Source organism: Canis lupus, chromosome 27 (assembly GCF_048164855.1).
Source record: "Canis lupus baileyi chromosome 27, mCanLup2.hap1, whole genome shotgun sequence".
NCBI classification, from domain to species: domain Eukaryota; kingdom Metazoa; phylum Chordata; class Mammalia; order Carnivora; family Canidae; genus Canis; species Canis lupus.
Window position 1 is genome coordinate 38,700,767 of NC_132864.1, and position 26,312 is coordinate 38,727,078.

General features: G+C 45.6%; 2 protein-coding genes across 3 annotated transcripts in view; one reads left to right on the forward strand and one right to left on the reverse strand.

Moving 5' to 3' along the window:
- PI4KA (phosphatidylinositol 4-kinase alpha) overlaps positions 1-26,312 on the forward strand; it is a 118,768-nt gene that overhangs the window by 41,691 nt on the left and 50,765 nt on the right. The window contains exons 14-19 of the mRNA XM_072803635.1: positions 776-908; positions 2,559-2,654; positions 3,028-3,211; positions 3,703-3,806; positions 5,957-6,125; positions 8,774-8,824. Coding sequence (XP_072659736.1) covers positions 776-908; positions 2,559-2,654; positions 3,028-3,211; positions 3,703-3,806; positions 5,957-6,125; positions 8,774-8,824 — 737 coding nt within the window. The remainder of the gene's footprint in view (positions 1-775; positions 909-2,558; positions 2,655-3,027; positions 3,212-3,702; positions 3,807-5,956; positions 6,126-8,773; positions 8,825-26,312) is intronic.
- SERPIND1 (serpin family D member 1) lies at positions 13,403-24,744 on the reverse strand. Of its 2 annotated transcripts, none has more exons than XM_072803634.1 (5): positions 24,617-24,744; positions 20,144-21,033; positions 16,782-17,055; positions 14,925-15,069; positions 13,403-14,241 (listed from the first exon to the last, which is right to left on the reverse strand). In XM_072803634.1, the coding sequence occupies exons 2-5, from the start codon at positions 21,021-21,023 to the stop codon at positions 14,050-14,052; spliced, it is 1,491 nt and encodes a 496-aa protein (XP_072659735.1). In that variant the 5' UTR covers positions 21,024-21,033; positions 24,617-24,744; the 3' UTR covers positions 13,403-14,049. The 2 variants fall into 2 exon arrangements, with proteins under 2 accessions (XP_072659735.1, XP_072659734.1); XM_072803633.1 differs by lacking the exon at positions 24,617-24,744 and adding an exon at positions 22,287-22,342.

Consider the following 26,312-nt stretch of genomic DNA (forward strand, 5'->3'; position numbering starts at 1 on the left):
CGCAGCAGTTTGGCGCCTGCCTTTGGCCCAGGGCGCGATCCTGGAGACCTGGGATCGAATCCCACGTCGGGCTCCCGGTGCATGGAGCCTGCTTCTCCCTCTGCCTATGTCTCTGCCTCTCTCTCTCTGTGACTATCATAAATAAATAAATAAATTTTTTAAAATAAAAAATAAACTATGACAAGGACATGGGCTTAGAGCAAATCTGGTCACCTGTAATCATTAACATTCATCGATGCCTGTTTCCTGCTGCGACTCTAATGTTGTATTGCTCATTCAACTTGGTCAGTCCTATGAAGGTGGGTGCTTATCCTCTCCTTTCAGATGAAGAAACCCAACCTCCAAGCAGGTGACTTTTCACTGGACCCTGGGATAAGGAGGGGTCTCTGTGGCTCTAAAGCTCCTACTCTCACATTCACCACCGCCCCCCCCCCCCCCTTTACTGGTTTTGTGCACATTAGCTAGATAACCCTTAGGGACAGGACCACACCTCATCCTCAGGGCTGGGTACCTGTAGATGTTCATCAGGACTTTCAAACCATTTCTTAAGAAATTGCTATGTTACCCATTTATCACTTTGCAAACTAAATATTCTTCCTTTTATTTAAATGTGTTTATTTCATCCTTTCTGTTCTCTGAAATATTTGGTCAAATCATTTTAGAGGATTGTTTTATAAACTAAAAATCATCAGCATATTGTTTTGGTTTTGAATTATGGACACGGGATAGGAAGTGACAGGCTTAACCAGATACATGCTTAAATTTTTACATTTAGTCGCCGGCAATGATATAAAAATCAGTGTAACCAACGAGCATTCTGAGTCAACCCTGAATGTCATGTCGGGAAAGAAGAGCCAACCCTCCATGTATGAGCAGCTCCGAGACATTGCCATTGACAACATCTGCAGGTGGGAGACTGGCCAGAGGGATGGGTGACCTGGGGAGGAAGGAAACAAGTTTCAGATAAAATCACTAAAAAATGAAAAATGTTTATAGCTTGTTTCTGGGGGCATCTGGGTGGCTCAGCAGGTTAAGGATCTACCTTTGGCTTAGGTCATGATCCCAGGGTTCTGGGATTGAGCCCCACGTTGAGCTCCCTGCTCAATGGGGGAGTCTACTTCTCCCTCTGCCCTGCCTCCTGCTCATGCTCTTGTGCTATTTCCCTCTCTCAAATAAATAAATTTTATTTTTTAAAAATTGTTTCTGATTATTGTAAACCTACACCTGATTTTAAAAGAGAGAGAATTACACATTTTTTTTAAGATTTTTTTTTTTTTTTATTCATTCATGAGAGACACACACACACAGAGAGAGGCAGAGACACAGGCAGAGGGAAAAGCAGGCTCCATGCAGGGAGCCCGACACGGGACTCGATCCCAGGTCTCCAGGATCAGGCCCTGGGCTAAAGGCGTCACTAAACCACTGAGCCACCCAGGCTGCCCTATTACACATTTTAAAATGATTTTTAAAAAAGATTTATCCATTTATTTCAGTGAGAGAGAGAGAGTGTGTGTGTATGTATGTGTGTGTACAGGCGGAAGGGGCAAAGGAAGAGGGTGAGAGTCTCAAGCAGACTCCATGCTCAGTGCGGAGCCTGACATGGGGCTCATTGTGGGGCTTGATCTCATGACCCAAAGATCACTACCGAAGCTGAAATCAAGAGTTAGATCCTTAAACGACTATGCCACCCAAGCACCCCACGTATTTTTTTTAATAAAGCTTCTTGTTTTTCTTTTCCTGATCATAAACATAACAAAAAACAGAGAAAATTTATGGAATGTAAAGTAGAAAGAAAAGAATTATCCGCCAGCCTACCATCCAGAGTGACAACACATTGTCACATTTTCTCTTTTTTTTTCCTTGTAATTTTTAGTACAAGAGGCAGGTTTTATATGATTGCGTGTCCTTGCTGCCCAGGCTCCTTCCTGCTATGTGAACTCTTGCTTTCCAAACTCAGAAACCAGACATTCTGGTTTATATGAAAATCTCTCCCTCTGAATTCTTAATCCGTGCTCTCAGAAGCCCCATTGAGAGAATATAACAGTTCCTCTCTATCAGATGTACACTTTTCTCTGACTCTGGCCTGGGAGCCAAACAGATCCAGAGGGCAAGAGATGCCTTAAAAGATTTTGTGTCCTTAGGGGCTTTTAAAATTACTTTTTAAAATTAAAATGTTTTTCTCCATACTACTAAAACCTTAGTATATCATTTAATATTCCCCCAGCTGTCTTGGGACCATCTATGTTGAATCAGTTATTGTGACTTTTGTTAAGGAACAGTTCTGGAAATTTTAAATTGGAATCAGGGTGAGTTTAACATTCTGAAGGAAACGGTTCTGGTCAAATAATGAAGTTATTTCTGACTGTGATAGTTATCAAGTGGGCAAAATCTGCAATAATTCTTTGAATTCATTCTGTGTAATGATTTTCATTTGGATTTATGGGGGGAAAATGCTCGGAGTAGTTCTTTAAACTCTGCAGACTTGACAGACAAAAAGCAAACAGAAAACACTCATCTGTTCTGATGCCCAATGCCATGTGGGTTTCCTCCCGGCCCAGGTGCCTGAAAGCTGGCCTGACGGTGGACACGGTGATCGTGGAGGCCTTCCTGGCCAGCCTCTCCAACCGGCTCTACATCTCCCAGGAGAGTGACAAGTACGTCCCATCCTTGAGGGGCAGCCAGTTGTTCTCTGCAGCCCTGGAGGGGGGAGCGGGGGGCACCTGGTATCTCGAATGCCTGTGCTGCTTTCTTGCACGGTGTAGAGTTATGCATCAGGTCCCACAATTTAAGGTGAAACCCACCTTAGAACGTTGATCCTGGACCACTGTTGGGGAGCAGAGAAAGACCTGTGCTTACTGCCTAGAGCCAGGACTTCGTGTTTCTTCTGGTAGTCAAGGGTTCTAGACTGCCACTGTCAGGGGACTGCTTCTTCAGAGCTCGTGGTAACCTCGAGGTCAGGGCTATAGCTTCTGGGTTTCGTTTCACAGAGGACTGTTCCCAGGATGCTTCTGTTTCTCCCTCCCACAGGGACGCTCACTTGATTCCCGACCACACCATCCGAGCCTTGGGACACATCGCAGTGGCCCTGAGGGATACCCCCAAGGTCATGGAGCCAATTCTGCAGATCCTGCAACAGAAATTCTGCCAGCCGCCATCCCCCCTGGACGTGCTCATCATCGACCAGCTAGGCTGCCTGGTTATCACTGGAAACGTAAGGCGGACCTGCCATGAAAGCCACTACCCCCTGCGTGCTTTGTTACTTGGACTCTCAGGAATGGAAAAATAGATTAAATTTACCCTGCAGATGAGTTAAATGCTCTCAACTGTCTTGACATCGGACAGGGAGATTTTTTCCAAGTAAAAGAGAATAGCGCGATAGCTCTATAAGAACTAGCAAAAGGAGGTTTTGTTTTGTTTTGTTTTGTTTTGTTTTTTTTCAAAAGGAGGTTTAAACTCATTTTTTGGCCGATGTTCATAATATGTAATAGGATTTAAGTTGAAACCATTTCCCTTTTAGCTTTTGTGGTTTGCTTAAAGCTTTAGGAATGGACGCCCTTGATGTTATTTTAGGCCCTTATGGTCCATATGTGATTCCAGTAGCTTTCGCTCTGAGTGATGGTGGAGAGGCCTTTTCCGTGTTCCAAGGAGGGACTTTCATGGAGAAGTCATGCCATGGTAACCGTGTCCCTCACTCTCTTCCAGCAATACATTTATCAGGAAGTGTGGAATCTCTTCCAGCAGATCAGTGTGAAGGCCAGCTCTGTCGTGTACTCAGCTACTAAAGATTACAAGGATCATGGCTACAGGTAATTCTCTAGGTCTCATTGTCACTCTAGATCCTGACAGTTTTAACTCCTTTTAAAAATGTGAGGCTTGGGGATTTATGATTTAAATAAGCTTTTTTCCTACAAAAGCATTATGTGCTACAAATCAGCACACACACAGACAGAAAATGAAGATCTCATGCCACTGCCACTGGGAACTGAGCATCTCAGTGTCATTACCCCAGACCCCCACTGATTCCAGACAGGCTCAAAGTGTCCACCCAGCTGACCTGTTTTTTTATGCAATAGCACATCAGCCTTGCCGCTTCCTTCCATGTGCTGCCTTTAATGGCTGCCTAGTGTCCCATCATATAGCAGCCCTGAGAGTTTTCTAACCAGTGCCTAGCTTGGAGAATAGATAGTTTGCCAGTTTTCCTGCTGATTAGTGCTACATCGAACAACCTGATAGCTGTGTATCTGTGAGCATCTCTGATGCTTTCCTTATGATAGCTTCAGAGAAGTGAGACTTGGAGAGTCAAAGGGAATGGAACTTTCACATGCTCACATGTTTGTTTTTGTGTAAAGTCTGGCCAGTTTTCCTGGAAGACTAAAATATGTTTCCTTGCCTACTCTTTGCCCTTACTGTGAATGCCTTCAGGACAGGGACATGTTTTTCCATGTAAGGAGTTTTATAGATGTGGAGTTCCGTAAGAGTTTGACAGATCAAGGGAAGAGGACAGAGGGGCGAGGCAGGGAGGAAGAGATGTTGCCCCTTTGTTGGCATTTCTGTTCTCTCCTCCTGACTTTTACATGCAGGGCTCACTCTGACTCTCCAAGTCACTTTAGTGGGTGGGAGTGTGGCTATGTGACCTTTGAAAATGCTCACTTTCTCTGTGCCTTCATTTCTTCATCCATCATCCATCAAATGAACATCTTATCTCCAGTTGTCTGGGTAATTGAGATCACATATATAGGAAAGCTCTTGATAAATGTAAGCTCTTGGCATTGTCATTTCTTTGCCTTCTTACTGCTTCCATTGTGAGCCCAGGCTACTAGAACACTCTGAGGACTGGTTTAGGGAGGCAGCCAGCTCACCTCCCCTTGGTCCATTCATCTGTCCATCCTGTTCTCTGTGAAGAAACTGACACATAGACCAAAATACCTCTCTCCCTCATTGCTTCCTTGTCCTGAAAGTGACTCCTGTACCTCCTTGGCCCTCACACCTTCCCTTCCTTGTCTTTGCTCCTGCTGTTTTCCTTCGGACCCTTGCCTCTGTCTTGCTTCTATATGCAGTACTTGGCATTCTCCATGCCTACCATTCTTCAACTTCTGACTCTACTTCACTCTTCCATAAAGCCTTTTCTGATACTGCCATCAGAAGTTATTTGTCTTCTTCCTCACCAGTGGAAGCTTTTATTGCCATTCATTTGCCCATAGTTACCTCTCAGGATTTCACATGTCTGTGTAAAGGCATGCCATTTGGTGGAATATTTCTGGGGGCCAGATGGTATGTTCATTGCTTCATGTGGAGTGTTTCATTCTTCCTACACCCTGTGAGGAGGGAATTATATTATTCTTGTTTTATTCAGGAGGAAACTGAGGCTGAAAGATGAGCTGCTCACCTGGGGTCATGCAGCATAGAAGGGGCAGGCTTTGTCTGTCCCCAGCACCTGCAGAAGCCTGGCCAGCCTTGCTGATTTGCTGTGTCTCACTGGGGGGAGCATTGTCAGCTTTGTATCCAAGGCTTACCTGGGGCCAGCACCATCCTGAGGCAGGTTGTCCCAGGGCTACTGAGTGCTTCCTAAGTGTCTAATGTGAGCTAATACTAACATCAGCCCCAAGGTAGAAGCAGTGTAGGGAAGAAGCTGATCATGAGAGCAAAGTTTTGTGGGTGGTAATAGTGAATTAAGGCTACCTATAATTTGAGAGGAAAGCAGACTCCAGCCAGGAATTTAGCTATGTAGTAGGCTTTTAACGCTCAGAAGCATCCTAAGATCTTCACAAGTTCCATAGGTGTAGGTTCCCGGAACTGTTTAGGTCAGGAGAGGTTAAAACCATTTCCATAGCAGCTGACTATTCTTTAGGGGCTTCCATCCCCCTCTGAAGGGCTCCTTTGTTCACAGGAGTTAGCCTGCCTCACCCCTGCAATGCAGGCCCTGTGTTGTGGCAGCTGTCATTTCTCTACCCACCAGGCACTGCTCCCTAGCAGTGATCAACGCCCTGGCCAACATCGCAGCCAACATCCAGGATGAGCACCTCGTGGACGAGCTGCTCATGAACCTGCTGGAACTGTTTGTGCAGCTGGGGCTGGAGGGGAAGCGTGCCAGCGAGCGGGCGAGCGAGAAGGGGCCTGCCCTGAAGGTAGGAAGGGAGGAGGGCAGTCATCCTGGGGCATCTGGTAGAGGGCAAGAACAAAGGTTCATTCTCAGGGGTGCTGGCAGGGGTTCGGAGAAGGTGGCTTTCTTGTAGGACCATGTCTGGCTTGAGCAGCTACCTCCCTGGGCCCAGGGTGGTAAGAGACAGCAACCTCATACGGATTCCCCCAGACCCTTCTCTTCCTTCTCTCGGCCATCATGAAGCCAGGGAGTGGAGGCTTTCATCAGAATACAGTGATAACATGAGAAGGGCCAGATCTGACCTAATCTGGGTCATCCAGGGAGACAGGCCCATGAGGACACACAAAATGACAGGTCTCAAGCCCCCAAAGAGACAAATTGGGGAGGTTGAGGCAGGTTAAGCCTCCTACCCCATCATTTCCCTTTGACATGTCATGTTGGTGCCAGTTTCTCCACTTTCATCCTCTTTTGTCTTTTCTTCCCACCTCCCCAGACATTACTATTTACTTATTATGTGCCTAGTCAGGAGTCAGCCCACCTTTTCTGTAAAGGGCCAGATTATACTTGTTTTAGGCTCTGTGGGTCATATTGTCTCTGTTGCAACTACTCAGTTCTTTCCTGATAGCATAAAGCCAGTTAAAGAATGGGTAGCCATACTCCCATGAAATTTTATTTCAAAGAACAGGTGGTGGGTCAGATTTGGCCATGGGCCACAATTTCTTAACCCTTGTTCTAAGAGCTGAGATTAGAGAAGTGAATGGACAGACAAGGTGTGTCTGCTCCTACAGACAGCAAAAACAAACAAAAAACAGGGCAGTGTGGAGAGGAGCACTTTAGATCAGGCTGTGTGAAGGCTTAAGGAGCTAAGTAGGAAACTAAGTGTAAAGGAGCCCTCTGTGTGAAAATCTTAGCTAAGGAGGAGTAGCTGGTGTGAAAAGGGGTTCTAGGAGTCTTGGCTCTAATTCATCTTTGCTCTGATGGACCCCTCAACAGTGATCTGGGCGATTTGTAAAATCCTCCAGACTAGTGCACAGCTGGATCATCCTTATACACAATAGAGAGGTACCTTGAGGCATCTGTCATGTCCAGTGAGGCCTTTGGCATGAGAGAGGGCTGCTCAGAGAACCCAGGAGGCACTTGGCACCCAAGAAAGCAGAAACTGTGGTGTGTCTGTTCTCCTTTCCTCCCCTGGAAATTGTACCTCCAGGCCCAGAAGGATACCTCCTGGACCCAAGGGCTGCTCCCCTCTGCCAGCTTTTCCTATGAGTTTAATCTCAAGACTCAGGATGTAATGTTTCATTCATGGGCTGGGGGTAGGGGTTGTGCCCCAGACATTGCAGGTCCTTTTTCTGCCCTCCAGATGCAGAGCTGTGAATTCTGTTCTTTGCAGAATAGTTTCTGTTTACGATCATGCTGGGAATAGTCCAGTGTATACTGAGCAACTGCTATACTTCCCCCTTGAGATGGAATAAGGAGGGCTTGCAGGATCAATGCGAGGGGATGAGTCAACATGCGCCCCATTGAAGACAAAGAGCTATGATTATAAATTAAGAAATGACCATTCTTCCTAGTCATCGCATGTGTGGGAGGCCCTTAGTTTCCAGAAAGGAGCAGGCAGGGCTTGAGATGCTGCCCCTGCTGCTGAGTGGCCGTGGGGCTTTGGCAAGCTACTCAAACCCTGTTTTCTCCCCCAAAGATTTAGTTATTACATATGAAATGCTTGGAACAGGGCCGCCCAGGTGGCTCAGCAGTTTAGCGCCACCTTTGGCCCAGGGCGTGATCCTGGAAACCTGGGGTCAAGTCCCACGTCGGGCTCCCTGCATGGAACCTGCTTCTCCCTCTGCCTGTGTCTCTGCCTCTCTCTGTCTCTGTGTCTCTCATGAATAAATAAATAAAATCTTAAAAAAAGAAAAGAAAAGAAAAGAAATGCTTGGAACAGTGCCTGGCATGCAGTGGGTGCTCAATACCCTTAGCTGCTACTGTTAATATAAAAAATAAATTGATTGTGCTTAGGTGGGTGCTTCCAGAACTTAGTCTCATCAGTGCATACTGTAGGCCTTACTTGTGTGTCCAGCCAAGGAACCTACCTTTTAATAGTTATTTTTTGAGTAACCCCCAAATTTTCCATAGCTCGGGAAAAATACCTGTTTATTATAGAAAAGACACAGAAACCTATAACTAGTAAAGTAAAAAGCACCCATAATTCCTTTATTCAGATATACTCATCTTTGACATTTTGAAAGATTTTCTCCTAGATTTTTATCTAGGAGATAAAATGTATTATGCAAATGTATTATTTTACATAATCGGGATTATATCATAGTATACTCTAAAATCCTGTTTTTTGTTTGTTTGTTTGTTTGTTTTTCCTGTTAAAAATTTGCCATGGGAAAAAAAAAAATTTGCCATGGTCACTTTCCAAAGGGACTAAATATTTTTGAGGAAGTTGTCTTTTTAACAGCCGTGTGGTATTTGATTTTACACAGGTGCCATGATTTATGTAATCATTACTGTTTGACATGTTTCCATTTTTTTGCTGTTAAAATGATGTTAGATGAATATGTTAATGTATCACTATATATCTCATCATTTCTCTGAAATTAACACTATGTCTTTTTTCTTTTTAACGAGAGAAACACATGCTTTCAATGACTCGATTCTTTTATGTTCTAGGCTTCTAGCAGCGCGGGGAACTTGGGTGTACTCATTCCTGTAATTGCTGTGGTGAGTATTCATTAACTGAGTGGTATCAAGCTTCAGATACTGTGCTCATATTTTCAGTGTTGCACAGCAAATTCCTTAGCAAAATGCTGTTTGGAGGCCCAGTGATTCTGTACATGTGGCTGTATTTCTGCCACCACCAGCTGTTCTGTGACTGTCCCATAGGTATGTGCCTGTTGTGGCCACACCAACCCTCTTTTACCATGTTCTGCCTAAATCTCCTTGCCAGTTGACCAGGGAACCTTTGTTGGTTCCCTCTTGTGTGGCTCCCAGATCTGAAATGTGACTCCAGGTTTGTCCTGTGTCTTATGCCCTGCTCTTGTGCCTCTGACTAGTGGTGGGCAGGCTCTGCTTCCATCCTCTTCCCCATCCCTTTCTGTGAGATGAGGCCTGGGGCCTCTGCATGGTGCTTGGTGCTTGGAACTGTGGCCCTCAGTGCCCTCTGAGGTCATTCTTTGGCACACAGCCTGCCCCCCACCCTGGTGGACAGTTCACAGTATAGGCTCCAAGCCCTGCCACAACATTGCTATGGTAGAGTCTGTCTCCGACTTGCAGCCACTTCTTCCCAAATGACCTTTGTAGAAGTTGTTTTTCCCTTTCTTAATTGTTCCCAACTGCGAGTCCTAAGCTGTGACCTAGGGTTCTAATATTTGTTTTCATCCATGATTCTCTAGCTTCCACTAAACCTGCATTCTGGTTAATCCCTCCTTCTGCCTTCCAGGTCCTTCCCACCTTTCCCCACACCTAGTAGTTCGAGTCTTGAGCACTTACATGTGTGTCCCTTCACATGGAATACCAGAGGGATTGACCTCTAAGCTGCTGGGGCGACCCAGGGTTGTAGAGATCAGACAGGTGGTTGGAGAGGCACCTCTCCTGATCTCAATTTCTGTCATTTCTGCAGTCTAGGAGTTCATCATTCAGAATCTGGGGACCTTTGGGGCCTGATTTTATTAGCTGGCCATGGTGGCTAAAAAATAGCAACTGACTGGTTTACTACCATTTGCCTTTAAGATGTCACAGGTTGCACTTTGTGGAGCATTCCACTTGCATTCACATTCCTTCTGCTTGTCCTTTTCTTTCGTGTCTCCCCCGCCCTGTAAGTGGCTGACTCGAGCAGGAGCCAAGTTGCTTGTTCCCCTGACGCATCTGTGTTAGGACAGTCTCCTTTGCCTGAGTATGCTTGAGGAGACAGGGGCCTGCAAGTTTGCTTGCGCCTGTAGCTGCCTCCCTTTATCCCTCTCTCTTGCGGACCTTACCACCGGTAATCAGGTGCTCTCCCACAGCTCTGGGGATTTGTGAATGGCCAGGACTCTCTGCAGTGGTATTTTTCATCACTGCCTCCATTGTGTTTTGAAAACATAAACCTTTTCACTTTGTACTTAATGTTGATTAGTGTACAATTGTGTTTTAGAAGTACCACCGTACATGGATCCTTTGTTTGGCCTAGAGGGAAAGGTGAGGGGCATATAGTCCACAGTGCTCTCAGCCTGTTGGAGGGGAAAAAGGCCAGCAGCAGGTTCCACGAGGGAGCATGTTTGGAGTAAATTCTCCGACCTGTGTGCCTGTGAACTTCCATGCATGTGTAGCTGTTGTCATTTAGAGCTTAGTAACTGCATAGTAGAAATTCATAGGGGGCACTTTGTACTTTCCGGGAGTAGTGACTGATGAGGTTGGTTGGGAGCACATAAGTTTTTGAGTCACAGGGACCAGGGTGGGATCCTGGGTGAGCATCACAGCCTCTCTATGCCTTTTCTGCCCACAGAGCTTCTCGAAAAGATGGAGATGACCCTCTGAAGTGCCCGGCTGGGTCAATGTAGGCATGACTGTTAGCAGTGATAGGCAAGCACATACTCACTTAAAATACTTTGTTTACTTCACTGCAGTGACCTTTTACATGAATAGAATAAGTATTGTAGTCTTAACAAAAGTTAATGGTTATATTATGGGGGAGGAAACAAATATTTGATTCTATTGCTCAACAAAGAGCACAGAGATCATGGGATCTTGCATTTGCTTTCTGGTTTGCCCCTTGGACCCCCTAGGAGAAACTAGTTTCCAAACTAGCTTCCAAAGCTTTTTCTCCTCCTCCTCCTCCTCCTCCTCCTCTTCCTCCTCCTCCTCCTTCTTCTTCTTTTAATGTTTTGTCTTTCTTTCTTTCTTTTGGAACAAGATACTCTGTTTTGGATCTTTTTTTTTTTTTTTTTTTTTTTATTTATGATAGTCACAGAGAGAGAGAGAGAGAGAGAGAGGCAGAGACATAGGCAGAGGGAGAAGCAGGCTCCATGCACCGGGAGCCTGATGTGGGATTCGATCCCGGGTCTCCAGGATCGCGCCCTGGGCCAAAGGCAGGCGCCAAACCGCTGCGCCACCCAGGGATCCCCTGTTTTGATGGGGATGATGACATCCCCACTTTTGATGACAAAGTGTCTCCAGGTACTTAGTTCAGTGGAAGTGCCAGTGGATTTGGGGCAGGAACCCTAAGTGTCTGTCCAAATGCAGCTTATCAATGATTTATTAGTGACCTTAGGAACCTGGAGGGTGTCACTGGAGACTGGGTCATGTGATCTCTGATGTTCCTTCAGAGCTTAGGTTTGGCGATCTTTGACCTGCAACTTTGTAGAATAATATTTCTTCAGAAATATAACTGATTAAATTGCTTTTCTTAGTATCTAATTAATTAAGTACCTTGAAAAGTATCTAATGCTTAGAGTCCTGTGTGTTCCACTATTGTAGTGATGTGATAAGCTGTGCCTCTTGCTCAGAAAACATTTGTGTACTTTACTTAGAGCTAGTATACCTATGCCACTAGTAATTTTTGTGACCTTGGACAGGTTACTTATTCTCTCAGTGCCTATAAAATTAGATTTGTGGACTAACAGATTTTAGGTCATGGACTCCTTTGAAAGTCTTGCCCTTTCCTTCCATAAGAGTGCATCTCTTCACAAGGTTTTGCTTTACTCTCAGAAAGTTGAGTGGGAGAAGCCTGCTTAGGACTCCTCAGTTAGGAACCCCTGGACTAGATACTCTCTCAGACAAAGATAATAACAAGAAGTCCTTACCTACCTTTTGCTAAGTACCAAACACTGATGTAAATCCATTCCAGTCATTAACTCAATTAATTCTTACAACAATCCTGGAAGGTAGGAGCTGTTATTATCCCTATTCTATAGGTGGGGAAACAGAGGCACAGAACTTGCCTCAGAGTCCCATAGTTACTAAATATTAGAGCCAGGGTGGGACCCAGGCAGCCTGGTTCAGGGTCTTTGCTCTGAATTAATACTCTATTGCCTTGAAATCTGGATCAGCTAGTTCCTTAAAGAGGGTGTCAGTGCATTCTAAGTGGATGTAGGTGAACAAAAAGCCTGAAGGCTGGAGGGCCTTGATCTGGACTGGGTCACAGAGGAGTCTGGGCTGGCTCCAGCAGAGATGGGGCAGGCCACATCAGAAGGGAGATAGTTAACTTTTGGGTAGGGGACAGACGTGACAAAAGGGTACAGGGAGAGTTTTTGAGAGAACCACATTTAGGAATGGGAGAAACATAGGGAATTAGAATCAGGACAAGAAATGCAGGACAAGCACCAGGAAAGGACAGTGTAGAAGTGCATTGGAGAAGGAACTCAAGGAGTGGGGTCTCAGCCAGCTCCCCGAGAGGTCAGACGGTTTGACAGGGAAAGACGTAGCCTCCACCCTACACTGGGCATTGGATACAGAAGGTAGAGATCCTGGTGCAGAAGGTTGGAAAGAAGCTGGTGAAGAGTGTATTAGCAACAGCAGGGCCTGGGCAGATCATGTCTCTTCTGAGACCTTGAACTGTTTCTTCAGCTGCCAAAAGGAGGTGATAACAGTGTGAACCTCCTTGCGTTGGTGTCAGGACTCAGTGATAACCTACGGGCATATCCATCACAGTACCTCTTACAGTGGGGAACATTAGGTGCTCCCCTTTTGCTGCCACCATGACTAGTGTTGGTCTCACTGAGTCTGAAGCCCTCTGAGACAAGACTCAGTGGGTGACCTTGGTATCAAGCCAACCTGTGCTCAAACTCTGCTCTTTCTCCTCTGCAGAAAAGGGAAGAGAAAGCCTCTCTTACAGGGTTCTGGGGGTCATAGATAGCTGCACGCACAGCACTTCTGATGCTCTCCCTGTCACTGCCCAGAGTCCCCAGCACTGCAGAGGCACCAGCACGCTTGAATTCTGAGCAGCCTTTTTAGATTCCACTGGTCTTACCCAAGTAGCAGAGACATTTAAATGTCACCTGCTTTCTCAAACCAGACCCACTATGGGAGCTTGTCTGAGGGTCTCCCTGTGTCCGGGGATGAAAGCCATAGCATTTGCCCCCACAAGGACTGGCATTTCAGGAATTTCCATGAAGCTTCATCCACAGCACCTTTGCCCCCACGATTTAGCAACACTCACCATGTCCTGATCCTGAGGAGTATGCCTGCTGTGTAGCACATGAGTCACCATGAAGAATCAAGTTGTTTTTTGTCAACCTCTGTCACTCCTGGGGATGTCAGCTATTTTGAATTTGGTCTTTCTTAGTTACTTGAACCTCAAAAAAGAGAATTATAACAGACACACAGTAAAAGTGGCGATATTTATTTATCTCTAAGGTGGAAAGCATGGCCACGTGTACACACTGTCCTCTGGGCAGCAGTGAGGTGACAGCAGAAGTATAGATGACATTTAACATCAACTTGGAAAGTTGGGCCTTGAGAGAATTAAGCCCTAACACCTAGGGCACTCCTTGAATGTCACAAGGTTGTTCCTGTCCTGGGCACCATCTTTGGGAGAGGTGAGAGATTAGTCCTGCAGCTCATTTCTGTGTTCTGTGTTCAGATGAAGAGCGCCGGCAATTTGAGTAAAAGAGCCGAAAGTTCAAGGATTAGGTACTGCAGAGGAAGGAGGTGCACAGGCAGGCCCTCCACAGGTTTGCACTGAGGAAGTGGGAGTAAGCCAGTCTCTATGTTGCTGACAGCCTCTAGGTAACAGCTGACGTATCACAGGTACGTTCACTTCTACGAACTGCTGGCATTGTTCACTGTGCTGAACTGATTCCGGTGAGCTTCTCAGTCATTTGTAAATTTCTCCTCTCCAATGGGCCTCGATTTCAGAATGGTAGCATAAACCACAAAAGCCATGATGCCAAAACATCTCCGTTCTCATTGTTAGAATGGAACCAGAATTACAGAGTGCCCCCAAAACACTTCAAATGCCCAGACCTCCACCTTTAAGACTTGGTGGGGTTGGCAACTCTCCCCATGAAGAGCAGACAGCTGGTGCGGTGCTCATAGACGAGGAAGAGGAAGGGGCGGTCGACAGTGAACCGGACTTGGGTGGACAGCGGCATGAACCCCACTGTGGTCACGGCGGCAGCTTGGGTGCCCTCCTCATTCACCGTGATGGTACCTTGGTGCTTGAACTGTTTCAAAATGGAAAGGAAGTTGTCAGATCCCATCAGTGAGCACACAGAAGGATAGATGATATAGTGAGTCTCCTCTCATTTAGGGTAGAAACACCACATAACAAGGCACAAACCACAGCTGGCCAAAATGACCCTTGAAGATCTCTGCCAGATGTGGTAATTGTGCTCAGAGGCTGTGTCATATAAATAGTATGTATCTCTATAAACTCCAACATCATAGTCTCTCATGGTGGTGGCCCATAGTATGAGTAATCTGCCAGCAAGACAGCAGCTGCACGCCCCGTCTCCCCTGTACTACGCTCTAGGTGCACTGCTAGAAGGATGGGGTCGGGTTTTTTGGACTGGTGTTCTCTCTTGTCTTGTAGTGTGTCTATTTTGTCAAGTTCAGTATGCAGGTCATGCATTTTTGCTGCATGTTAAAGGATCTTTCATGATTCAGCTGAGTGTCGCTATTTCAGGGGTTGGAACACATGCCTCCTCTCTTTCTGCAGTCAGTGAGAATGTGATTCATTCCCATGCTGCTCCCTAAAACAGACTACCCTACCCACACAGTATCTGGCAGACTGAGGGAGAGCAGATCCAGCACCCCTGACTTCTGAAGTCAGGACAGACAGGAGGGAGGCTTTGCTGGGGGCAGACCCTGGGCACAGGTGCGGAGGGTGGACAGAGGGAGAGGTTACCAGATCAATGGTGATCCTGTGGTCTGAGATTCCGGTCATATTACTTTCTTTGTCAAACAGTGCTGTGACCCCCATTGACTTCAGGGCCTCTACCAGGTTGTAGTTCTTCTCCAGTTTGAATTTAGGCAGAAGTACCTCTCGAGTTCTGGGCAGAGAAGAAAAGGGTGCCCAGTTTTATTGAACTACAAGTTCCAAAAGAATCCTGTTTTTCCCTCAAATGCCCTCACCTCCTTTCCGCCACCAACCCCAGGTTGCTTTTACCACAGAATAAAATTTATATCACAGTACTATCAGTTGAGTTTTGGGGAAAGACCATCCATTATGATTCCAGTTTCTTAAAATGTAGGTATGGTTAGTGCTATCCAGTCATTTCCTCCATACTGTAGGGTTCATGTTCCGCCTTACGGGTCAGCAGCAGAACTGTTACTGGTTTATGGTTTGAAAGTATCTAAAACAATTCTCTTGATTCCAGGAATTTCTTGTTAAGTAATCAGTTGAATATCTGGTCAATATACAGAAAAAGGAACCCTTCACATGCCAGACAGTGTTGCATGTTCTCTGTCCTTGCTTCAACACATTCAGTCTTTACGGATAAATAGCAACTACAGTGCCCATGAGGCCAAATCCAGCACACAAAGGGGATAAAGAGACATCAGACACAGTCCCTCTTCTCAAGAGCTTGCTTTCCTTTTGGCAAGCCAGGACTCAAGTGTGTGAAGCAGCAAAATGGTAAAGGTGGTATGGTAACGTCTGAACAACTAGAACAGATCTCACTACTGGAGCCATCCAGGAGGGGGTGGGAAGGAGCAGGTATTCCTGTGGCCTAGAAAGCTGCCCACAGCCTGAGACATGGCGTGAGCAAAGCCTGGAGGACGCTTGAGCTGGACTGCCAAGGGGCACTGTTCAGGCTAGGAGGAAAGAGGAGGAGGGGCAGAGTAGGCCAGATGGGAGGCCTAGAAGCTGGGCTGTGTCCTGTGGGCAGGTGGCCCACAGAGAGCTTCGGAGCAGAAGAGCCGGGGCGGAAGAGTGTCTTAGGAATGCTGTTTGGAGACCAGTGCAGGGTGGCTAAAGGAGTGGAATGGGCAGGCTGGTTAAGCCTTCTTAGCTCAGGGTGGGATGTCATAGGCGATGAGGTTAGGAAAAAGAGGGGACATTTTTAAGGAAAAATTGACAGGGCCTGATGACTCATCCCCTCCCTGAGCAGATACCCTCTTCTAAGAGCCCTCTTCTCAGTTTGTTACATTTCTTTGCATTCTTGTCCCAAAAGGAGACCAACATCTAATAAAACAGAAATGCAACTTCTCTATTCTTTCTGGTGTGATATGCTAATAATTGTGGTAACTATTTAAAACCTGTAGTTTTGCCTATGGAGTAACAAATAATAATGGGAAATCATGAATGATGTGTCCCTAATGGGTTATGAGGACTGCAGGATTTCCTGCACAGGGGCGGCAGAGGTCATCACACGTACCAGGTGCTGCAAGGGATGCTCAGTATCACTTTTCTGTGTACTCTCTGTATCTCTCTCTGCGACCCTGGGAAGTCATGGAATCATGCTGCTTTCACAGACGAGGAAGCCATAGAGCAAATAGGCGGCAGAGCCAGGACTGTTTCCACACTGGCTCTAAGTCACCTGTCCCTCACTTCTGAAAATGTGTGTGTTTCTCACAGATGCTGTCTGATTGCTTCTCACTGAGCAGGAAATTTGGGCTGAACTTACAAAAATGGCCCAGTATGGCAGTTCTTGGGTTTTTATGCACACATCTCCCTTCTCCTTAAAATGACCAAAACTCCCAGTGTTTCTGGTCTCTCCCTGCTTCCCAGAGATCAAAAGAACAAACATTCAACCTAAAGTACCTGTTGGTCATGCTTTTCTGCCATCTCTCCACCACCTGGGGTGTCAGCTGTGCCTCAAGTGTCTTCATCCCAGACAGCTTGTGCGGGACCACGATTAGCATGCTGATGCCCCCCACATACTCCAGTTGCAGGATATCACAGTCCAGCTCCTGGTCATTTGCTGCTAGAAAGTTCCCTTTGGTCTGCATCATGGAAACTTTGACCGCCTCTCGCTCATTCAGCCGAAAGTTGTGATTGTGTGTCATTTCTACTGGGAATTTATTCACCCAGGATCCTGTAAAGTCAATTAGAATAGGGCTTTTATTAAAATGTTATTTTAAAGCCATGGTCTACGCATGCGAGCATGCACCCGAAACACCTGGAGGGCGCGTTCTGGCTGCAGGACCCACCCGCAGAGTCTCTGGTTCTGCTCTAATTGGAGCCAAGAACTTGCATTTCTAACAAGTTCCCAGGTGGTGCTGATGCTCCTGGTCTGGAGACCACACTTTGAGGACCACCGTTCTAAATGATTCCAAGGTCAGAATGCTAACATACTTGTAGGAAGTATGATAATGGTAGAAAAGTTAGATGGCTGGAATGAATTCTGGTTTAGAGGTGGGGGCTAAATAGTTGACTCTAGCAAGATCCCTAACGGGCCTGGACCTCTGTTGGTTGACCTGCAAAATGAGTACCTTTTTGCTCATGGCAACCCTGTTTCGATAGCCTTCATCCCGTCCACTCTGCGATTCCATAAGGACTAGAAGGATATACTGATGATGCCATCAGATCTTCATGTCAGATTTACGTGTAATGCTGTGTCCAGGAGTAAGCACATGTCTGTTTTAGCTTTAAGATACTAGTAACTATAACAATGGCTGCTGACTGACAACTAAGAGCTGGCCATGTGCCAGGCATTCCTCCAACCATCTTTCCTGTATCCTTCCTTTCCTCCCAGCAACCATATGTAATGTGTGCTTTTTATTATAAGCCTTGTTTTACAGATGAGGAAACAGGTACAAAGACGCAAAGTAACTTGTTTCTAACTGGTGGGTAGAGCTGCTGGGATGAGATGAGTCTCTACCCCAGGCTTCTCAGCCTCAGCACTATTGACATTTGGCAGTTTTCTGTTATGGGGGCCGTCCTATGCATTGTAGGGTATTTAGCGGCACCCCTGGCCTTTACCCCTCAGATGCTAGGGCTGCTTCTTCCTTCCCCCCAGGTTGTGGCAACCACAGATGTCACTGTGCTTTTGCTGGAGCTGTCACATGTCTCCTGGGATTCTTTCCTTCTGACTTCCTCCTGACCCAACCTCTGTTTATATTGTGCTTTACAAGGTGGTTATAATATTTGTAATTAAAAATCAAATTAGTAACAGATTTAGGCGCTCACGATTAAAATTATATTTCTAGACTTTCCTTTCTTCTGATGAGCATCCATGAAAGATTGGGTGCTGCTAGCATTTCATCTCTCTGATTCCAATGTTAAATTAAGTGACTATCCAACAGGAGGGGAAAAGGATATGTATATATTTGCCACTTTGACCCCTTGGTGTGTGACACTGGTTACTAGGTGTTGGAGGTTACAAACTGACTGCCCTAGTCGTTCTGCAGGCCTTGCCGGCAGGAATAACTCACTGCTGGGTTTCTCTGCCTGCTCCTGATCACTCAGCCAGCCTAATGCAGAGGCGCTTGTGTCTGGGGTTCCCCACAGACCTGTAGAACTGAGGGTTTTGGTGCTGCCCAAGTAACTTACATTGACTGTCCTAAAGCTGTTCCTAAACATAGGTTAGTTGCTCATAGAAGCAGACTAAACGTCTCTGACAATATCATACCTACTTAGTATATGATATGACCGTGGCATCTGCAGTTTTACTCCTTCAAGATCATTGAGCTCTTGCCACCATATCAGGCTAGCACTGCATCACTGTCTCTTGCAGTGTTACACACAGCCCTATTAGAGTAGATTCATCAATATAAAGCTGAGGAAACTGAGTCACAGAAACATTGAACTTGCCTGAGGCTACATGACTAAAAAGTGGGGAGGCCAGGGCTTAAACTCATTTTTTCATTTCCATGTACTTATGATCAGTAATAAACAGTATACGTGTGCGGAGGCACCTGGGTGGCTCAGTCGATTGAGCTTCCGACTCTTGATTTCAGCTCAGGTCATGATCTCGGGGTCGTGAGATTGAGCCCCACTTCAGGCTCCATGCTGGGCTTGGAGCTTGCTTAGGATTCTTTCTCTCCCTCTCCTCCCCCTCCCCACTGCTTATGAGTGCGCTTTCTCTCTTAAAATATGTGTGTGTATTCATTATATATGTGGCATGTGTCTGTGTTTCTGTTACAAGCCTGTTAGAGCCTTAGCCTTTGATCAGCCACCACAATGCCAGTGGTGTTCCTAGCATTTGAGAGGGAAGCCCGAGAGGTCTGGCTCAGCCTCCATGCCCCTCCTGCAGCCTTGAGTGCTTCAGCCCTACTTTGCCTATCTGACAGATTGCCTGCCTGGCACAGCTACAGGGAGGCCTCGGCTTACCCTCAGCAGCCCCACCTCCCCAGAGCAGCAGCCAAGAGAGGGCCCCTATCCTTCACTGCTGTAACTAGTGTTGGAGCTAACAGGCGAGGAATTCTTTGTGTCTGCCCTTTGGCTCTCTAGGCTTGTAGAGTGAGGTAGAGGTTTCTTCTGGTTCAAGTCCCAATGAGAGCACTGTGCATGAGGTCTGGATTTTATGTCCATTGCCCATTTACTTCCAGGATCCCAGGGGTCCTATGTGTGTGTGTTGGGGGGGGGGGGGGATGTCCTTTCTTGTCTGGCCCAGAATAGTTGGTCTAGAAATAATAGTTTATTTCCCTACCCCCTCCTGCCCATTAGTGCACAAGTGTCCCCAAAAGGACTTGCAAATATTAATGTAAGTCAAGCTGAACAGTTTTCAGATACCTGTCTTCAGCTTCTTGTCCATATTCCTGCTTACTGATAATTGGGAAAGGAAATTAAAAAAACTCAAATCCAGGATGGCCAAATGGTAAAAAGGTTTTTCATTTTTTCTTCCAATTTAACGAAGCACTGGAGACGGCCTGCCTGACACAACCTTAGTTATGCGCCTTACTGGCTGTGTGCCATGGGAGCATCATTTTACTTCTCTCTGCTTTGCGGCTCTGTCTATAAAATGGGATGCTAATAACAAGGTTGTGATGAAGTTTCAGTGAGCATAAAGCATAGAATTAGAGCCCAGTATCAGCTACTACCGACTTCATCCTGATCTTCCCTGTGTCTTGGTTTCCTGGATAAATCAGAACTAGAGCACACAGTTGTTGATGTTCAGTCCATCTGTGCACTAAAAGAGTATGTCATGAGTTTGTTTTGAGAAACCTAAAGCTATTTCTTACCTTTAAAGTAGATGCAGTTTAAAATCATCATCTGAGTAGCTGGGTCAATATTCTCCAGTGCGTCTTTTATGAGACCCTTGGTCAGCTTCAGAATGTGGTTATTGGTTTTTGATATGAAGGCAGGGTCTGAGAAGTCAGCCTCCTGGGCCTCTGCAAAGTAGTACTCTCTTACTTTTCTTTTGAAGTCATCCAGGATTGGAAATTGCTTTTGGACATAAAGGTCATTGACTGACCGCAGTGTGTACCCAAAATTCCTCCTGAAGAGGCGATGAGTCAGTTTACGGAAGAGATTGTGAATGGTCATGATCTCATACTTGCTGCTGGCATTGACAAAGTCTTTGAAATGCAAAATTGAGTGCACTTGTTCATAAGTCTCCCCCTGGAGGCCAAAGGAAATCATACCCATGGCAGTGGAAATGCCCACTGGGGCTATGAAGATGTTGTCGGTAGAATGGGCCTGCTCCTTCAGTGCTCGGTAAAGGTTGAAAGCAAACTTGGCATTGAGGATGTTGAGACGCTGGATACGGCTCTTGCCTTGGAAGAGCTGGAGGATGTTCCCAGCAACGGCCTCTGAATCAGTTGGTGAAACTGCGTCGATGATGTCAATATAGTCATCATCTTCGCTGAATATCTTTTCTAGGTCCAGATAATCCTCGTCCTCCTCCCCCTCTGTGATCCAGTCATTGGTGACTGTGTTTTCCTTGTGGAAGTCAGCAGGGAGAAGGGACATGCTCAGGTTTTTGCTATTTAACTGCCTCCATTGGGAGTCTCTGGATGGAGAATCTTCCCCTCCTTCCTCAAGCTGACCAGCCAGGCTGTTGTTCGCACACATGGACGTTAAGATGAGAGAAATGATGAGGGGTTGGAACAGGCATTTCATTTTGGCAAAGCTAAAGTTGGGAGAGAAAACCAGCGACACTGTGAGAGGTAGCCTAGTGGACCTGCCACCACAGTGCTTGGAGGGCAAGCCCATGGCTTTGACCCAGGAAGATGCCCTGAGAGTGTCAGTCCTTAACCATTTTAAGATCATGCACTTTAAGAGAGACTGGTGAAGATAAACAGATACCCAACATTTTGTCTGGCTTCCTAAACCTATCTGAATGATCTGAAGGCCCCTAATTGAGAATCCTTTCTATAAAGATTCATGAAACTGTGACCATATAGATTTCTGGGGACTCAGCATTCTGAGGGAGTTTCTTTTTCATTCACTCACCAAACTTTGTCTCCTATTTTCTAAACAACATGTTAGGCACTGGAGGCGCAAAGGTATCCCCTATCACAGAACTCTGCCAGCAAGACAGGGAACAGATGTGCACAAAGCAGGGAGGCTGGGCAGCCCTGGTGGCTCAGCAGTTTAGCGCCGCCTTCAGCCCAGGGCGTGATCCTGGAGTCCCGGGATCGAGTCCCACGTCAGGCTCCCTGCATGGAGCCTGCTTCTCCCTCTGTCTGCATCTCTGACTCTCTCTTTCTGTGTCTCCCATGAATAAATAAATAAAATCTTAAAAAAAAAACAACAACAACAACAAAGCTGGTAGGGGTGCAGAGCTGGGGTGTGGCCCTGCTGCCTGTCATAGGAGCAGGGTGCCAGGAGAGCTTCCCCACTTCACGAAGAGGTGGGGCCTGAGTGGAGATGTTGAAAAATGCATCAGGCCAGGCTTTCTGAAAACAGATATCCTAAAGATATGTGAAATCCATCGCATTATTTGGGGTTGTGCAGTTTGCATAAGATTTGGAATTTGTCGTAATGCAGAGATCCTCTGGGTGCCTAGTGAAAGGTGGCTGGTGGCCTGTCTTTCCCCTGTGGTCTTTCCCCAGAGGCTATGAGGCTATATGGCTTACCACAGGTACGTTGTCTTCTCTGCATCTGTTACTTGGCTCACACTGCTGTCAGGAGGACCTACTGAATCTTTTTTTACTTAACTGCTTCTAGCATGGGGTTAGAAGTAATCTTACCAGGTGTATAAAGTCTGTGTGAGGTGATAAAGTCAGAAAGTTCTCACTAGAAGGCCTGAGGGGCAGTCCCTTTATTTAAATAAACAAGGTAAGTTTTTAATACATACACTGGGAGAAGCCCGTCTTTATCTACCCATCCCCTTTCTTATTCCAAGGAAGGATGTGTCTTAACTTGTCAAATCAGTTTTACCTGCCAAATGGCTTTCTCTTTCTCTTGCTTACTTCCTGCATATTGTATCCTGGGTAGATGAGCTATTATTTGATGCTTCCATGTTTCTGCAGAACAGCTACAGCAAGCATTTATAATGTTATACCATCTTACGTGATCCCAGCATCACTTCTGAAAAGCCTGGAAGGAAGAGCTGTATCTTGTCAAGTTTGTTGTGTGTGTGTAACCATCTCCTGTTAGGTAGATATTTGAGGATGAGAATATCTCCTTCCAGTCTAGGCCAGATATGAGTTACTGGCACCTGTGTTAAGTAAATATTTGGACTTGTTAGGCCTGAAAATGGGCCTAGCTATACAGATACCCAACTTGTGACCCTCTCAGTTTTGTTGTTGATGGCAGTGACTCTTTTTTTAATTTTTAAAAATATTTTATTTAAATTCAATTTGCCAACATATAGTATAACACCCAGTGCTCATCTCATCATGTGCCCTCCGATGCAGTGACTCTTGATAGAGTGTCTCCTGGATGCCAGGTGCTATACAAGGAATTTCTTTTTTATTATTATTTTTAAAGATTTTATTTATTTATTCATGAGAGACACAGGCAGAGGGAGAAGCAGGCTCCATCAGGGAGCCCGATGAGGGACTCGATCCCGAGTCTCCAGGATCATGCCCTGGGCCGAAGGTAGGCGCTAAACCACTGAGCCACCCAGGGATTCCCCAAGGAATTTCATCTGTATAACTTAACTTCATCCTTTCAGCATTTTATTGTTACTGTATGTGGCAATGGAACCTCTGCCTCTTTGCTTTGGAGCATTGGGATTGGTTTCTCTGCCCCCCAGTCTCCCTCCTTGGGTCTTCCCATATGGTACTATGAAAATAATCCGCTCAAATGTTGTTCTAATCACCACCGAAAGACTTTTGAATCACACATTTTAGAGAAGGCAAATCACATAGTTTCTGACTTTGAAAATGTCCGTGGTCTTTTCCTGCCCCACACCCTCCCTGCAGCACCCGCAGCTTCAGCTGCGGGTGCTGCACATGTAGCCTGCACATGAGAAACAATCTCTAATGTGTTGGCTGCAGATAGAACTGGGCCCAGTTTCCAGATAGAAGTGGACATAAAAATTGATAGCAGTACACTGTAAAAAGTTAGAAGAGAATGGAAGTCTCCTGGCTAGGCTATACTTAGAAAGATCCTTCTCAGGTAAAAACAAGGTTAAAAAAAGCAACAACTTGAATAAGAGTTCAGGGAAAGGAATCTGAGACCAGATAAGGAGGTAGAAGTGAAGACATTCATGATTTTTTTTTTTTTGACATGATTCTTAACCCCTGTGTTCATATGGTATATTGGGAAGCCTCTTATACCCTGTTCCTACATTATATGATGAAAAGCCAAAAATAGTGTTCATTATTCCCTTACCTGAGAAAGGAGAAAAGCTCTCTAATATTTTCTGTGGATTGAAATTAAGGATCTAAAAAACCAATCTTCCTAATCGTTTTGCCACTTAGTATAACAAGAATTATATAAGACACTAAAACTACCACTAGATTATGTCCAAGTGACTATCTTTGAAGAGAAGCAATATTTTTTAAAGGTAAACAATTCAAAAGTTTACTTTTCTGGGAACTTTATATAGCACTCTCTCATGCCAATTGTATGGAGCAAGGTTGGCCTTTATGGTCATGTATCAGAGCACAACACCTGGACACTCTAGTTCCTTCTTGGCTATGTCTTCAGCCCAAAGAGGGCAGATGTGATGGGAGAGAAGTAACTGCTTGAAATTTTAAAAACCTTTCATCTTGAAATAACTTCAAACATAGAAAAGTTGAAAGATCAGGATAGAGAACAGCCCCTATACGCCCTTTTCCCAGATTCACTAGCTTTTGTATTTTGGAACAGTTTCTTTATGGCTTTCTTTCCATGCATACACATCTGTGTGTATGAGTGTGTATACACATGCAGGCACACATCTCATGTACTCTTTTTTTTTCCCCCTGAATCCTTTGAGAGTAGGTCACTTAGAATGTGTCCCTGTAACTTTTAATTCTAATATTTCAGGGAAAAATGCCTTTGGACAAGGATATTTCATGCACCATCATAGTACAGTTCTGACATAGGCACAGTACTCTCCTATTACAGTTCCTTTTCCAAGTTTGCCAACTGTCTCAATAATGTAACTGACAGAATGTTATAACAGGCAGACTAAAAAACACATTTTCCCATTTTTAAGACGCCATAGAAACTTTTCAGTTCATAGTTTGATAAAGAAATGAATGCACCAGTTACCCATCTCTAACCACTACAAATAAGAATTTATAATCAGCAGAAATGTTAGAAACCAAACTCACCTCTGTGCTTCTGAGAAGTGGTGTTGCAGAGATGAAATGAGCCAAGGTCACCAGTGGGGTTTCAATGTGAACTTTGGTGCTGGGCCGGTGTTGGGTATTTTCCAAAGTAAATATGTCCCAAATCAAACACCACTTAACTAGCTTTGTCAGCACAAACCCCCCTCAGCTGTATCTTTGGTCTCTGCTGAGTGACTTCTGACTCCTCTGCTCCAGTTCTCGTACAGCTGGTGTTTGGAAGGCATGACTATAGCTGTGTTGACGTGCTCGTGGGCGCAGTCCTCACTGAAGCTACCACGTAACTGAGACACTCTTCAGAGCTCTGGGGGCCTGGGTTGCATGAGGAGTAGCTGTAATGCTCCCCTAACAACAGAGGCCCTCTCATCAGCCCTCCAGCTATGGATTCTCCCACTCAGGTGATCTGGCCCTGGTCTGACCTGGCCCTATTCTCCAGGGCTGATGCGACTGCTAGGCAGGTGTCCCCATGCTTCCATGAACATGTCCCTCTGAAAAGCAGAGGGAAGGAGAATGAGATCAGTGATTCATAGCATAAGGAGACCTTGGTACAGAACTTTCTTCAGTCAAGGCTCACTGTGTCTGTGCCAGGCTTGGAGCCTCGCTCTCTCAGCTGTTACAGGACAGATAGGGTATTACTGAGCAGTGCTCCCCAAACTCTGGTCTACCTAGGCATTCACTAGGGGCTAGGGATCACTCTTTAAAATTTTTTTTGGGCAGCCCGGGTGGCTCAGCTGTTTAGCGCCTGCCTTCAGAGATCCTGGAGACCCGGGATCAAGTCCCACATCGGGTTCCCTGCATGGAGCCTGCTTCTCCCTCTGCCTGTGTCTCTGCCTCTCTCTCTCTCTCTCTGTCTCTCAAGAACAAATAAATAAAAATATTTTTTTAAAAATTAAATTTATTTTAAATTCTGTAATCTGGGACGCCTGGGTAGCTTAGTGGTTAAGCGTCTGCTTTCAGCTCAGAGTGTGATCCTGGAGTCCCGGGATCTTAAAATCTAATATCTTAAATAAATTCTGTAATCTGGGCCACCCAGTGGCCCAGCGGTTTAGCCCCGCCTTCAGCCCAGGGTGTGATCCTGGAGACCCAGGATCAAGTCCTGTGTCGGGCTCCCTGCATGGAGCCTGCTTCTCCCTCTGCCTGCCTCTGTGTGTGTGTGTGTCTCTCATCAATAAATAAATAAAATCTTTTTTAAAAATTAAAAATAATAAATTCTGTAATCTAAAACATTATTACAAAAAAAAATAAAACATTATTACAGGAATATTCTCGATTGTGTGGAAGACCAACTTATCACAGAATGCTGCTCCCTGATTTTGGTACCCAGGAGTGTGTTGTTGTTGTTGTTGTTGTTTTTTAAAGATTTTATTTGTTTATTCATGAGAGACACAGAGAGAGACAGAGGCAGGAGAAGCAGGCTCCCCACGGGGAGCTCAGTTTGGGACTCGATTCCAGGACCTCAGGATCACGACCTGAGCCCAAGGCAGACGCTCAACCACTGAGCCACCCAGGTGCCCCAGTCCCACTGTCTTTTATCAGACATCCAGTACCAGTCAGATTTCTCCATGACTTCTGTGGTAGCTTTTTAAAATCCAGGATCCAATCAGGGTTCTGATATAGCATTTGGTTATGTCTCTTTGGACTCCTTCATCTATTTCAGTCTTTTTTTCTCTGACCTTGATCT